This window comes from Mastigoproctus giganteus, chromosome 9, assembly GCF_048544385.1.
Source record: "Mastigoproctus giganteus isolate SK-2022 chromosome 9, ASM4854438v1, whole genome shotgun sequence".
In the NCBI taxonomy this organism is placed as follows: Eukaryota; Metazoa; Arthropoda; class Arachnida; order Uropygi; family Thelyphonidae; genus Mastigoproctus; species Mastigoproctus giganteus.
Genome location: NC_143583.1, coordinates 35,770,244 through 35,785,086, shown reverse-complemented (window position 1 = coordinate 35,785,086; position 14,843 = coordinate 35,770,244). Strand labels below are relative to the sequence as shown.

General features: G+C 36.9%; 1 protein-coding gene across 2 annotated transcripts in view; it reads right to left on the bottom strand.

The window, feature by feature from the left end:
• Window positions 1-14,099, bottom strand: part of LOC150080145 (uncharacterized) — a 118,892-nt gene extending 104,793 nt beyond the window's left edge. Inside the window, exon 1 of one of the 2 annotated variants that reach the window (XM_090382164.1) lies at window positions 13,954-14,099. In XM_090382164.1, coding sequence (XP_090238290.1) covers window positions 13,954-14,078 — 125 coding nt within the window. In that variant the 5' untranslated portion in view covers window positions 14,079-14,099. The remainder of the gene's footprint in view (window positions 1-13,953) is intronic. The other variant, XM_090382165.1, reaches the window with a different exon arrangement.
• Window positions 14,100-14,843: the final 744 nt, after the last annotated feature.

Sequence of the window (14,843 nt, the reverse complement as noted above, 5' to 3'; positions counted from 1 at the left end):
TGCATCCCCTACAGGTCTCAAGCTCAGGAGTGATGGTAGCACCAGCAGGCACCTAGTTTCCAGGCACTGCAATCTGCAGAACTTATTGGTCTTTCTTGATAAGAGTATCTGTTTATGTCCCTGACTAGCATTAGCAGAGGCATATGATGCAAGAAAGCAAGCTTATGCAGCATCAGACAAAAAAAAAAAAAAAAAAAAACCACTTCCATTTCACCCCTCCGTTCGTTCGAAATACCTGTCCAGCTGAGCCTTAAATTTATTTAGGCTATCAACTTCCACAACAAGAGATCGAAGTCTGTTCCACCAACCAACTACCCGCTGGCTAAAGGCAAATTTCCGCACATCTATCCTACACCTGTCTTTCCTCAATCTGAATTTATGCCCTCTCAGGTGATTATTCTAAGCAAGAGGAAGAATGCCATTGGCATTGAATATGCTCAAACCATTCAAGGCTTTATACACCTCTATCAGATCACCTCACCGGTGCCTAGTCTCCAGACACTGTAATTTGCAAAACTTAACCCTTTCTTCGTAAGAGCAATCCTTTGTTCCATTCACTAATCTCGCTGCCCTTTTCTATACTCGTTCCAGCAGCTCTACATCCTGCTTGAAATGAGGCCTCCAGACCTGTATACAGTACTCAAGGTGTGGCCTGACCATTACCTTATACAAGGGAATAATCACCTCCTTATCCCTGCTAGAAAAATTTCTGTATATCATTGACAAGACACCATGAGAGTGTAGTACCACAGATTTGATACGTTGCCCTGGGGTTGCTGTTTCCCATATGTAGTACTTTACATTTGTCAATGTTAAACTTCATTTGCCACCTCTCAGCCCATCTGCTCAACCTTTCCAGATTCTGTTGCAGCAGCATAGCGTCAGTAGTGCCCTTAACAACCCTACCAACCTTTGTATCGTCTGCAAACTTGGACATTAAGCTTGATATACCATCATCAATATCATTTATAAATACAGAAAACAATAATAGACCCAACACTGAACCCTGAAGGACTCCACTAATAACATTAGTCCACAATGAGCGGTGTCCATTGATTACCACTCTGTCTTCTCCACCTCAACCATCCCCTTATCCATAGCAGCAATTTGTCTCAATGCCACACTTCTCCAATTTGTGCAGCAGTCTTCCATGTGCAACAGTATCAAAAGCCTTTCTAAGATCCAAATATATAATATCAAAGTTATTCCCTGCATTCAGTTCTTTTGTGACTGCATCATAGTATCCAATCAAATTGATTAGGCAAGACTTTCCCTTAAGAAAACCATGCTGTGTCCGAGCTATAACTGAAGTCTTGTCTAGATGATCCTGCAGTGCTTCTTTAACCAGTGCTTCCATTAATTTTCCTGGAACAGAAGTTAAACTCACAGGTCTATAATTACTTGTGTCAGCCTTTGATCCTCTGAATTGGGGTCACATTTGCACATCTCCAGTCTATGGGTACCTCCCCTGAATCCAAAGAAGCTCATAATTATGGCTAAAGGTTTGCTTACTTCCTTTGCTGCCTCCTTTAACAGTATTCATTTGAACACAGGTAATGCAAGGGTTCTTGACAGCATCACTGAAAACACCCTGAGGGTTCGAGAAACTGCTAGTTAGGGGGAGAAAGATTAATAGAGATGTGTTTATCTGATGATATTGGTCAAAGTAATGCTTGCACACAATCAAGGATTCTTATTTCTTGCCACAACTGATATCAGAACGATTTACTAAGAATGGCAAAGTTCCAAACGAGCAGAAAGATAAAGAAAGAGCAGCTAGGGAAACAAGCACAAATAAAAGGGTGTGTCAGGGTAGTAAACCATAGAAGAATACTTAGCCTTAACACTGTCTACAGCAGTCTTTCTCAAACTTTTTTGGATCAGTGCCCACCCCACAAACAAGCCCTCGCCAGGGATTTTTTTTAGCCCACCAATATAAAGTGAAGCTAAATAACTGAAATGAATATTTGTCTGTTTGCCTCTAAAAACGTAAATGCAGCCCTGCATGTATGTGTGTGAATTATAAAGAAAACTATTTACTGCACTTTATTCCTTCTTCCTAAAAAATTACAACTAGATAAAAAGTCAGCTATAGTCACTTAAATTAAGTCATAAAAATTAAAATTAATTACATAAATAAGTCATGATATTAATGGGAATAGTTTATTAAATTTTAATATTTAATGCAATGGATGAGCTTGGTGGAGATTTATTAGCTTATCAATATTAGGTTTAATATCTGTAAGTAGAGGTCTTAAATCGCCACGTTTAACAACACCCAGGCAATTTCTCTGTTTTGTCAGCAATTGAGATCCAGCACTGAAACCAGTTTCGACTAGATATGATGTTGGAAAAGAAATAAGTAATTTTTTTACAATTCCCCACAATGCAGGATAATGGTCAGGAATTTTCTTTTGTAACCAAAATTCCTGATATGAATTTTGAAATTTTGGCTTCAGTTCAACTTCATTTTGTAACTCAATCAATTCTTCTACAAAACGTTCACCATCGTCATTATTTAAAAAAAGGATTTATAACCCAATCTGGAATTTTCAAATTGAGGAGATCTTCGAACCTTTCCTGTATATCTCCGTGCAACATTTCTAGATGATTACAAAAAGTTAGAGTTTCATCAGCTATTTTTACTTTTTTCTCTATTTCCAACGGATTTGGAAATTGATACAATTCATGTCGTCCTACGTTGCGCATAAAAAGCTTTAATTTTGAAATAAATGCTGAAATTCGAGTTTTCACCTTAATAAGAGTTACAACTTGTCCTTGTAAATGTAAGTTCACTGAACTGAATCCAGTAAATAAATCTGCAAGATAAGCAATATCAATTTTCATTTTCTTGAGGACTCGATAAACAGTATCAAAGAGTTCATAAAAATCTGTTGAAACAGTTGGCTTTTGACAGCTACCAAACCTTGGAGTGCAGGAGCAATCGTTCAAAATCTTCACTGTTTTGATCACAAAGCTTTCGAAATATATGATCATTCAAAGAATGTGCTTTAATTTTGTTTATAGCAGTAATAACAGTTTATAGAGGATTGTGCAGTTGATCAAGTTTTTTTGCAACTAAATGCTGCCGGTGAATGACACAATAAACAGTAATGATATGTGGCACAGCATTTTTTAAATAAGCCATAAAACTCTTGTAATGGCCAATCATCGATGGTGCTCCATCCGCCACCCATCGCCCCCTTTCATGCCTAATCCCCCCAAGGGGAGATATCACCCACTTTGAGAAGCACTGATCTATAGTAACATCAGTGGTGTTGTCAATAAAATGGGTGAATCTGAACTCTGGTTAGGAAAACTAATGCTGACATAGTACGGCTAACAGAAACATGGTGCCACCAGAAAACTGGAGATTAGTTCCATTAATACGGTATGTATAATGTATTAAGGAGAGACAGGGAAAACAGAAGGGGCAGTGGGCCATGATTCTTATCAAAAACAGCTTGAGCATGAAAAGAGTCAAAAGTTACTCCTGCCAGCATAGAATCTGTGTGGTGTGAAAGCAAAGATATAATAAACAGGAGTAACCTACAGAGCAGAAGACTGTGAAGAGTCTCTGCATACAGATGGAATGGGCAAGCAAATATGAATGTCATTATTGGTGATTTCAATCTGCCCATAATTAATTGGAATAAGTGGGAGGGAAACTCACCTTGATGTACAAAATTTTTAAATAGTTTATTATTTGAACCAGTATGTTGGGTACCAGAAAACCCAGAATAACATCCCAACTTCGTGGTATTACACTCAGGGTAGTGTAAAATGAAAATGACCCAGGGGTAATTGTGCAGTTAGATAATATGAAGTTCTCTGAGCAATTCAAGCATGCTGCCTGAACAGCTCGTGGAGTCTTGACAATAATGTACAAGAATTTTGCTAGTAAGGATAAGGTGATTATCCCATTGTACCCAATGGTCAGGCCACATCTTAAGTACTACATACAGGTCTGGAGGCCTCATTTTAGGAAGGATATAGAGTTGCTAGAGTACAGAGAAGGGCAACATGACTATTAAGGGGAACAAAGGGATGCTCTTACAAAGAAAGGCTTAAGTTCTGCAAATTGCAGCCTCTGAAGACTCGGCACCTGCAAGGTGAGTTGATTGAGGTGTTTAAGGCTTTAAATGGATTGAGCAAGCTCAATGCTCCATGGGATAACAGGGCTAACAGAAGAAAGAATGCTGCCACCAGGAAACTGGGAATTAGTTCCATTATATGGTATGTATAATGTATTAAGGAGAGTCACACACGAGGCGGTACAAATTCAAATTCAGGAAGGACTGTTGCAGAAAGATGGCAAAAGTTTCCCTTCAGCCAGTGGGTGGTTGATTGCTGGAACAAACTTCCATCTGTTGTTGTGGAAGTTTATAGCTTAAATAAATTCAAGGAAGAACTAGACAAACTATTGGAGGGAATGAATAGGTGAAATGGGAGGCATCGGGTTTTTTTTTCCTTTTGGCTGATGCTGTATAAGCTTTCTTTCTTGCATTATTTGCCCATGCTAATGATAATGACTAGTGTGCTATTAGGCAGAAAACAGAAGTGGAGAATAGGTTTCTAAGAAGCCCAAGGATCTTATCTATTTCAAATGACTGGCTTTCACACATCATAGACTCCAGTTATTCCCCCCTTCCCCATGATGATTGAGAGTTTACCGTATTAGGCTGACACTTTCATTTTAGTCAATCCTGGCCATTATACTAGACTACTAAAATCAACTTACGTGGTTTTACTGAAACACTTCGCAACAAGCTTCCCTGGTATTGCACTAATTTCAAATAAAAATTTCTAATGCAATAGAAGCAATGCATGTTAGAATACTACTTTTGAAGACTAAATGCACAAGGCATAATGTTTTTTTTTTTTTTTTTTATGAAAATCCCAAACACAAGAGGTATTAGAACCTATAATACTTAGTACCGTGCTTGAGTTGGTGGTTGAGAAGACGAAAGAAACTATTTGTTGATTATTCGACTTGAACTTCTGTAGACTGTAATTTTCAGGAAATATGTATGAAGGAAGGTTGTTCCAGAAAACAGCAGTTGAATGAATAAACGAGGAAGACGAAAAGTTGGTTCTGTGAGTTTGAAGTTGAATGGTAAATGGATGTTGGCTGGTGGTGGCACGTGTTCGGACCGTTTTGAAAGAGAGAGCAGGAATTACAGAAGCCAATTCAGAAGAACAGTGCCCATGGAAGTATATGTAGAAAAAGCATACAGCAGAAACAGTACATCTATGAGACAGAGAGTGGAGACTGTAGAAAAAAAAAGGAGTCATTAATTAACCTAACTGCCCTCTCCTGAATGGAATCTAGAAGCCTGAGAGAGGTTTTGGAAGAAAAGTAACGGCGAGAGCAAAAGAGAAAACCAAGTTTTTTAGATGCAGAGGAGGCAATATTTGTAATGTGCTTGTGCCAAGAGATTAGAAGTCAGGGTAATCCCCAAAAGAGAGATATTATTTTACCTAGAAATCGGAGTGTCACCAAAGATAAGCATAGCAGCAGAAGAATCATTTTTGCAAAATATAAGACAAGACAGTTTTCGAAGGACTCAAATCAACTAAGTTGTCTTTGCCGCACTGGAGATCGGTATTTAAGGAATTGGTAGCGGATATTCAAGAAGTTGAAGCTGATTCAGCAGGGCAAGGTTTTTCAAAATGGAAAGTGGAATGCAATGTGCTATCATTGGCAAAACTATGAATAGGATTTCCAGTCAATGGAAGAAGGTCATTAATTCACAAGAGGAAAAGAGTGGGGGAAAGAACTGAACCTTGCGGGACTCCAGCATTAGTAGAGAAGTTAAAAGACAGAGCCATCTACCATCACCCTCAGTGAGCGATCAGAGAGAAAACTGGATAACCAATTACAAAACAACAGTTGGCAAATCATAAGATGGAAGCTTGTTTAGACCTTTATGCCAAACACGATCAAAAGTCTTTGGGATGTCAAGAACTGCTTGTGTTTCACCAAACTTTTCCATTGAATTTGTCCATAAAGGAGTAACATAAGCCAAAAAATATCACCAGTGGATCAACACTGACGGAATCCATACAGGCAATCATTGATCAGACGGAAGGTTTCTAGATAGTTTAAGAGTTTGTGGTTAATTGATTTCTCCATTACTTTAGAAAGAGTAGAAGTAATCAATGGGACGATAATTGGATGGGAGGGACTTATCACCCTTTTTAGGAACAGCCTGGATATGAGCAAATTTCCAAGCAGAAGGGAAAAATACCTTTGGAATAAGAAAGTGAAAAAAAGGATGCAAAGAACAGGAGTAAGTTCAGGAGCACAGGTTTTGAGAACAAGTGGAGAAATACCATCAGGTCCTGAAGCTTTCTTAGCATCAAGATTCGTCAAAATGCTGACAAATTTTGAATGGAGCGTGCTAGGAATGGTGGGAGGTGTTTTACCAAGATCATTAATACATGAGTTGGAAGAGAAATGGAATGCTAGCAGGCCAGCTTATCCTTGGCTGAAGTGACAACAGAAGTTTTGACAGAGGTAGGAACAGAGATGGGCAAAAGTTGCGGCCAATAGCTTTGGCAAGAGACCAGAATTCTCGGCTATCATTAGAGCAAGAAGCAAGTTTTCTACTCTTAGTCTGTTCAAAATCTAGTTTGGACTGATTAATGACTGCTTTACAATTGTTGCAAGCTTTGGTGTAGGCAGAAAATGAAACTGAAGAATTGGAAACAAGCCAATTACAATATACAACATTCTTCTCTTGAACAGCCTTAGCACATTTATTAGAAGACCAAGGTTTAGATAAAGGATGAGATTTTAGAGTAGAGTATGAAATAAAGGATTCCATTCCTACAAGAATAATTTCACTGACACGATCTGAGCAAATGTTGACATCAGAAATTTTGAAACAGTAGTCCGACCAAGGAAAGGAAAAGAAATCTCGCAGGTCATCCCATTTTGCATTCTTGTAATGCCAAACAATACAAGGCTGGGAATAGTAATGAGATAAAGGCTCCATTTGTGAAGAGACAATCACCAAGTTGTGATCTGAAGTGCCTAAAGGACCTCTCACTTCGACTGTGTACTTAGAAGGGTTGTTTGTGAGAAAAAGTTCAAGTGTATTGGCTGTATGATTAGGATTGTCTGGTATTCTTGTAGTTAAATGAACAATCTATGCAAGGTCATTAGTAATTGCAAAAGCCGCAGCATCTCGACCAGCTGGATCGATGTGACTAGAAAACGGAAGCCAGCTGGAGTTGTGAACATTAAAATCAACAAGGAACATTACCTCACTGTTAGGAAAGTTGGACTGGAGAAAGTCAAGTTGCAAAGAGAGGAAGTCAAAGAACTTCAAGAGATTAGTGCAGTTGGGAGAGCAGTAGAGACAACAAATGAATTTGACACAGTGAGGTAGAGAGATTTTAAGCCAGAGAAGATCGAAGATTCCATATTACCAAGTCTCTGACAGGGAATATCAGAATGAACATATGCGCAATTACTACCTTTGAAGCGAAAAGAATCATACAGCAAAATAGTTTGAGCAACTGAGATGAGCAGTAATTGAATCAACCGATAACAGATTCTGTCAGAAAAAGTACATGGGGTTTGGCAGACTGCAAGTGGAAATGGACATCGTTGAGATTACAATTGAGACCATGTATATTTGTGAAATGAACTAGGAAGTAATTGGGAGGTTTAGTTCTTTTTGCAGATAAGCTTACTCTATTAGTTTGACAATTCATGGTATATTCAATGGTAAGAAAACGGGGGGGGGGGGGGCATGCTGTATGAAGTAATGAAATTTTTGGATATGGCGTATACATGGTAAGAATATACCCAGATTCTTGACATAACGTGGCCTTGACAATGCCCCCCACATACAGACTCCCTCCAGTCACTATCTGGCAGAGTAGAGGTAGCAAGATTATACACTAGCTGATCCGGAAGCCTCCTAAGAAGTTACCAATAGGTTCGGTCCGATGTACTAACTAGCGGCCAGCCTGCAAACCCCGCTATAGAGCTGTACCCTCAAAATGTAAGGAAGATTGGATCTCGCCATGATGTTCATCATAACCTCAAAAATCATCAGTCATACTGCATGATGGAAGAGATGGGGAAGGGTTGACCAGAACTTAGCTCTGGAGACTAAACATGGGTTCCACCACTTCAAGCCTCCAATAAGCAAAGTGGTGGTATTGCACAGTTGATGAGAGTCATCTACCACCTAGTATTGCCTGGTAACACAGAGGGGGCTGCATTCCTCCATGTGGCGTGGGTGCCACATCTCAACCCCTGATTACGTTGGTTCATACCTGGATGGTCACCCACAGTGTGTTATGGGTTGGAATTAACTATAGAATATACCTGCTTACGTTGGTTCATACCTGAATGGTCACCCACAGTGTGTTATGGGTTGAAATTAACTATAGAATATCAGCGTAAATACACCATAGTTTAACCCATAAATTTAGCTACCTAAGTAGTGTAAAGGCATCGTTTGATTTTATCTCATATTGTGACTACCTTCACCACGAGATATGAGATAAAATCAAATGATGCCTTTACACTACTCACATAGTTAAATTTATGGGTAAACTATGGTGTATTTACACCGATATTATATAGTTAGAATACTACTATATCAACAAGTCTTCTACACAAGGAGCAGAGGCTCTGGGGCCATCTAACAACAGTCCATATAACAGTCTTCCTTCGTTGTCATTTTATTCAGAGGCGGACTGGGTCAAAAATTCTTCAGAAAATCACAACAGCCTTCAACTCCACCAGAGTTTCCCCCCATAAGTCTTATGGCCTCTGATTTTATTCAACTTAGTAGAAAGACCAACTAAAAGGATAGTACTATCCTAATATTCCTAATATTTCAATCTAAGCAGAACACACAAAATAGAAAAAAGCCATAGCAAAGAAATCCATTAAAAGCAGATGACACATGAATGATATTAGCTCTCCCATTATTAAAGATAAAATTTACATTCAAATACAATTCACTTTTGTCATGGAAAGTACAACTTTTTTTCATTTAAAGATAATGAAGTCAGCAAAACTCCCCCCCCCCCCATACTTCTCCTTCAACCCATGCACGGTACTAAGTACTATAGGTTTTGATACCTTTCGTGTTTGGGGGTTTTCATAAAAAAAAAAAATATATATATATACAGGCATACCTCGGTTAACGTTACCTCTGATAACGAAGCTTCGATATAACGAAGTCGGCAATTTCAAGCCCCATTTAACATAAAAAAAAATATTCCAGTTTAATCACCTGAAATCTAAACAAACTGAAGAAATTACGGAAACCTTTGGGGCTTCTCATGGTTGGTCCGAGAAATTTAAAAAACGGGCCAGGATTCATAGTGTAAAATTAACAGGAGAAGCTGCAAATAAGTTTCCAGAAAAAATAAAGGAAATAATTGAACGTGAAAATTTTCCAAATTTGGTGTTCAATGTTGATGAAAGCGGTTTGTTCTGGAAACGACTACCAACAAAAAGCTTCATTTCTATTGAAGAAAAATCAGCTGCTGGGTTCAAAGCAGCCAAAGACCGTTTAACGTTACTCTTTGGATCAAATGCCTCTGGCGATTATAAATTAAAATTGTTATTAGTTTACCATTCAGAAAATCCGAGGGTGTTAAAAGGTAACATAAAAATGAATTTACCTGTAATATGGAAAGCAAACAGAAAAGCGTGGGTTACCAAGGAGTTATTTACTGATTGGTTTGTTAACCACTTTTGTCATGAAGTAAAACGGTATTGTCAAAAAAAACCAACTTTGAAGAAAAAGCTCTTTTGTTGTTAGACAATGCCCCGGGACATCCTACTGATCTTAACACGTTGGACACATGCATTCCTGTCAAAGTTGTGTTTCTTCCAGCAAACACAACTTCCCTGATTCAACCATTGGATCAGGGAGTAATAGCATCATTTAAAGCTTATAATCTGCGTCGAACATTAAGCAGTTTAACTGAACTAGAGGATAAAGAGGAAATGACAGTTAAAACTTTTTGGAAAAACTAAACCATTAAAAACGCAATTGAAAGCATTGATAGTTCTTGGAAAGAAGTCACTAAGAAATGCTTAAATGGAGTTTGGCGCAAAATATGGCCAGAAGTTGTACTAGAAGAAGAAAATAACATCCAAGAAATTAGAAATGAAGTTATCCAGATGGCTCAATCAATAGGTTTCGAAAATGTCGATGAAGAGGATGTTAGAAATTTACTGAATGCAGAAGATGATGGTTTTTCAGTGGAAGATTTAGAAAACCATTTTAGCAACGAAGACAAAGATAATGAAGACGAAGTTAAAGTTCCTGCCGAAAAAGTGTTAACAACCAAAGATTTAAAAAGGTGCTTAAATGACATTGAAAACGTTTTAAATTTTTTTAGTGAAAATGATCCTGATTTAGGAAGAAGTGTTATTGTTAAGCGATCAGTGTTAAATGCAATAACTGCGTATAGGCAATTGTTAAATGAAAGAGAAAAAAAGCATAAGCAATCAATTTTAAAATGTGATTTCACTTTGTATGTAAGTTGACTGTTTATTTAATAAAACTTTTCTTTGTTCGAAAAAAAAAAGCTTTTCATTTTCTTTACGTAGGAACGTATCCCTATTCTGGCCATAGTATTTTTACCTCTGAAAACGAAGTTTCGCTTAACGAAGTAATTTCGTGGAACGCATCCTATTCGTTATTCGAGGTATGCCTGTATATATCCCTTTTACCTAAAAAAGGCTCGTTGTTTCATAAGATTAATATTTCGTAAATAAAACAGGTTTTCAATACTTTGCAATACTATGAATCTTTAAATGCTGGATTCCTTTAAGTATAAAAAAAATTATTCCTCTAAGCAATTTTCACATTACTGATGCATTACAATCAATGTACTTTTTATACATATTTTATAATCTAAAGCAGATTTACTTTTTAAAATCTCACAAGTTGTGTACTGAAATGCTCTGGTATATATACAGAATTATTTTTTATATAATAATGTCCTTATTTTAGTTTACATAACCTATACATTATGCATTGTATGATTTAACTTGAAACTATTTGTGAAAGAACAAATTCTTTTTTTACCTACTTTACCCAACCGACTTGAAGGGCATTCAAGCAGTGTTAATATGGAACTTTGTTTTTAGAAGCATTTACTGCAATGCCTGATCTACTGCCTTTGTTAAATATTATTATTACAAAGATGGATACAATCTTCATGTTTTGGAACAACACACATGTGATCTGTGGTGGGGAGGGAGGGGGGAGAAACAGTACAGAAGATTGTTCTGTTTACAGATAATGTACAAGCATGCAAAACTATGCTTGAGAATAATTACCACAACCTATCAGTGTATTTTTATTTTAAAAATTTCTTTCCTTTTCACTCTATTTCCCTTAACCCCAGGGGCTCAACATCTGGTGAGTATGGGCTTGGCACACTCAGGGTTTTGAGCTGGATATCATCATTCTTTTCTTTCTTGGTGATTTCCTACTTCTGACTCTTGTTTTTTCTCTCTCTCTCTCTCAGGGTAATAGAGAAATTTTTTTTTTTTTTGGCTGTTGCAGCATAAGTCTTATGAGCATTGGCAACTAAGGCCATATTGCTCCGAGAATATGCAGTGGTCATTCCCTGACCTTTCCGCAACCTCCGTATTTGGTGGTGACGGGCTCGAACCCTGGCCTAATCAAGATGCATGTGATACACACTGCTGCTCCTTCCCACCTGGCTATGGAGGCAACTATATAGCTAATAATAATACTATTCATTTTAATTATATCATGACATGTTCCTTTCAAGTTCCTATTATTGTCCGAGTCCTATACTCACAGAACCAACTTTTCCTCATTCATGCCATCTGCTTATTTTCTGAAACACCTTCCTGAACACTACAATTAATAGAAAATCAACGAGCATCTTCTGTCTCATCAGCCTTCAAAACCATACACAGTACTAAGTTCTACAGGTTCAAATATCTTTAGCATTTGGTGATTTTCATTAATCCCCAGAGAAAGGAAAAAAGTTTGTAGAAATATAAGTATTTAGAGTTGCCATCTCTCTGGCTTTTGTCATAACTTCTCCTGGTCAGAACCATTTAGAAAAATAAAATTTCTATTTAATTTTGAGAAGATCGTTATATAACTGTGCGTATGTGCTTTTAACGTAAGTTACAAAACTATTTAACAATTGGGCTGAACTCCAGATTATGCATATACACCTTGTCACTGCATTGCAAGCATGCCAAATTCAGACAAAAGAAGTGCAAATTCTGTTAATAGACTTTCATTTTTGGCTAATGAAAAAAGGTTAAGTTAATTTATGCCAGTAATTCGGGACAGATTCAAGCAAAAGAAGCCACTTCCTCCGGAGGTGAACCCATAATCTGGAGTATAACCAATACTTGTACTACGTACCACAATGTCTTAACTATGGAATTGGCAGGTGCTAAATTGGTAATTAGAAATTATACAAAAAAAAAAAAAAAATTGTAATTTTTATGAAGACACTTTACCGGTAAATATACAATGCAAGAAAGAAAGCTTATGCAGCATCAGCCAAGAAAAAAAAAAAAAAAAAACACCCATTTCACCAGTCCATTCACTCCAAATGTCTGTCTAGCTCAGCCTTAAATTCATTCAAGCTATCAGCCTTAAATTCATTCAGGCTATCAACTTCCACAACAAGAGATGAAAGTCTGTTCCAGCAATCAACTACCTGCTGGCTAAAAGCAAATTTCCGCACATCTATTCTACAACTGTCTTTCCTCAATTTAAATTTATGTTCCCTCAGGTTCATAATCTATGCAAGAAGAAGAATCCGATCAGCATCAAGCTTGCTCAACCCATTCAAAGATTATATCTCAATCAGATCACCTCACAGGTGCCTAGTCTCCAGGTACTTCAACTTGCAAAACTTGCCTTTCTTGGTAAGAGCACCCTTTTGTTCTCCTCACCAGTCTTGTTGCCCTTCCTTGTACATCCTTTCTAAAATGAGGCCTCCAGACCTGTACACAGTACTCAAGATGTGACCTGACCATCACCTTGTACAAAACAATAATCACCTCCTTGTCTCTGCTAACAAAATTCCTATATATCATTGACAAGACTATGACCTGCCCGTCTGCACTGCTCTGAAGTTTGCTGAGAAGTTGTTCACAATAGAACCGAAAAGTCAGAACCTAATAATTCCAAAAAAAAAAAAAACACTTCTCAAGTTTAATTGAATCATTATAGCATTTTTTCTCTATAAAATAACTTAATTTTTTTTTCATATTAATCTAAAAATTGAGTATTTTACACACACACACACACACACACACACAAAAAAAAAAAAAAAAAAAGAGCATATAAAAAAAGAGCTTCGTCTCTCCCCTTCCAAATTCTGCGTTTTACAAGACGGCACAACTATTAGTACGCAAGCTTCTTTCCATAACAAAATTCTTTCTCAACAAATTCTGATTTTTATGTCAAGGTTAAAAAAAATTCTTCAGAATTAACAAAATCAGTTTTAAAACATGTTATATTTAATTTCTAGGTTACGTTTTGTGTTCTACCAGGCGGAAATTATGTGATTTTATTTATTCATTTTTTTTTTGCCCATTCTTACAGGAAATTTTTCTGTGGACGCCGCAGGTGAAAGCAATACAGGGAAGAGCCATTTTGAATTATACTGCTTCCATTTCTTTTTTTATCGTACTGATACCTACCTTTCTTACTGAAGTTACTAACACTTGAAAAACCCAAAGTGTTGCTACAACTAAATACATAGCAAACAAAACGACATGAAAACTCACTGGATGATTCTTCACTCATTCTTTTGAAGATTAATATTTACTTTTGCAATTCGCTCTTTCAGCCAATCATAAAAAAAAAAAAACAGTACAAAATGCTAACTATTTCTTCTCGGAATTAAAAAAAAAAGAAACGATGTAGAAATAACTTGTTTTAGTGACATACAAACCCCTGTTTGGCAGATGAGGAAGAAGATGTATGCTTTACTTTCTTCTTCTTTCTCTTGTCTTTATCTGATTTCGAACGACTAAGATATCTTTTCAAATATTCCTTCTGATCTACACTCGCAGCCATATTTCCTTATAATTACTTATTACAATCCGCCATCTATCGGTATAACGGTGGTAAGGATTTCACAAAAGTTATATATGTATTATAAATGCCGATTTGCAAAAATTAAAAAACAAATTATGGAAACCAAAAAGTTAAAAAAAATTAAACAATGAAATATAAAAAAGAAGGTAAGATTATTACTTACCTCAATGCAAATATTAACACAACAGCAACCTGAAAACCAACACAATTAGTCGGGTTTTACTTTTAATATTCTGACACGGCAAATTGTAAAAGTTACTCAACTTATTTTGTTTATTGACTTCAGCTCAGATTCAATTCTACATGAATCTAGAGATAAAAAAAAATTACAAACTTGTAGAGCTTATATAACTATTGTAAACGTAGTTCAAATACATCGTTATGTACATAGCTTAGTACAAATTAGAGCTATGCACAAAAAGATGCGTTTTCATTAGTTGAACAAGATTTCACAAATGATTTCCAGGACCAAATCCATTTCCCCCATATTAAACGAGTAAGCCAATGATTCGATGTGCCATAGCCACTGATGTAATGACTGCTTCCCTCTGCAGGACCATTTGCGTATCGTGAATCATTAGAATGCGGTCATGTGTGTGGTAACGATGCTCAATCTACCTCGCATATTTATGCACTGGTTAACAAGATGGGCTAACACCCATTGTTTTGAGTTGGATATCATCATTCTTCTCACTTTTGGTGATTTCCTTCCCCTCTCTCTCTCTCTCTCTCTCTCTCTCTCTC